The sequence below is a fragment of the Morone saxatilis genome, unplaced genomic scaffold, assembly GCF_004916995.1.
Source record: "Morone saxatilis isolate NCDOM2014 unplaced genomic scaffold, NCSU_SB_2.0 Contig24, whole genome shotgun sequence".
NCBI classification, from domain to species: domain Eukaryota; kingdom Metazoa; phylum Chordata; class Actinopteri; family Moronidae; genus Morone; species Morone saxatilis.
Genome location: NW_023339807.1, coordinates 13704011 through 13704602, shown reverse-complemented (window position 1 = coordinate 13704602; position 592 = coordinate 13704011). Strand labels below are relative to the sequence as shown.

Below are 592 nucleotides of genomic sequence, written 5' to 3'. Positions count from 1 at the left end.
TTCATCATCTCTTTTGCAATAGAGGCCTTGCCAAATGGCAGTGTGGGGTAGATTACACAGATTCACATAAAACATTTACAACATTCACATAGATGCACAATAACATAGGACCTGAGAGACATTCTACATTTATGAAGATATGCATGTACAGTAATTGTGTGTCTCCACAGGTTATTAATAAACACCCCTCTCCTCCCTAAGTTCTAATTAAAATTGATACAGAATGTGTGATTTAACTAATGCAGCATTATACCTGCTGTTGAAAGGCCTGTATGCGAGAGTGTCTGTCTTTTTCCTTCTGCTCCAGCTGTGAGTGCAGCAGACGGAGTTCTCCTCTCAGCTTACTCCTCTCACCCTGCAGACCGTACAGAGACTCCACCAGCCTGTGAACCCCAGTTTGTGTCCCTGCATCACTGCTGGACTCACCTAGTGGATACAAATAGGAAAATCTTAATCATATTCTGTCATCTTTAGACCCATATTCATATTAGGCCCCTTCCCAGATATAGCACTAGCCAATATCCTGAACTCACTTTGACCTGTTTCATATTTATTTCCACAGTACGCCTTACTGCTTGTGTGTGTGTGTGTG

General features: G+C 42.1%; 1 protein-coding gene across 1 annotated transcript in view; it reads right to left on the bottom strand.

Moving 5' to 3' along the window:
• The window catches only part of si:ch211-257p13.3 (kinesin-like protein KIFC3), an 11081-nt gene that overhangs the window by 6736 nt on the left and 3753 nt on the right, over nucleotides 1–592 (bottom strand). Inside the window, exon 6 of the mRNA XM_035672435.1 lies at nucleotides 254–426. Coding sequence (XP_035528328.1) covers nucleotides 254–426 — 173 coding nt within the window. The remainder of the gene's footprint in view (nucleotides 1–253; nucleotides 427–592) is intronic.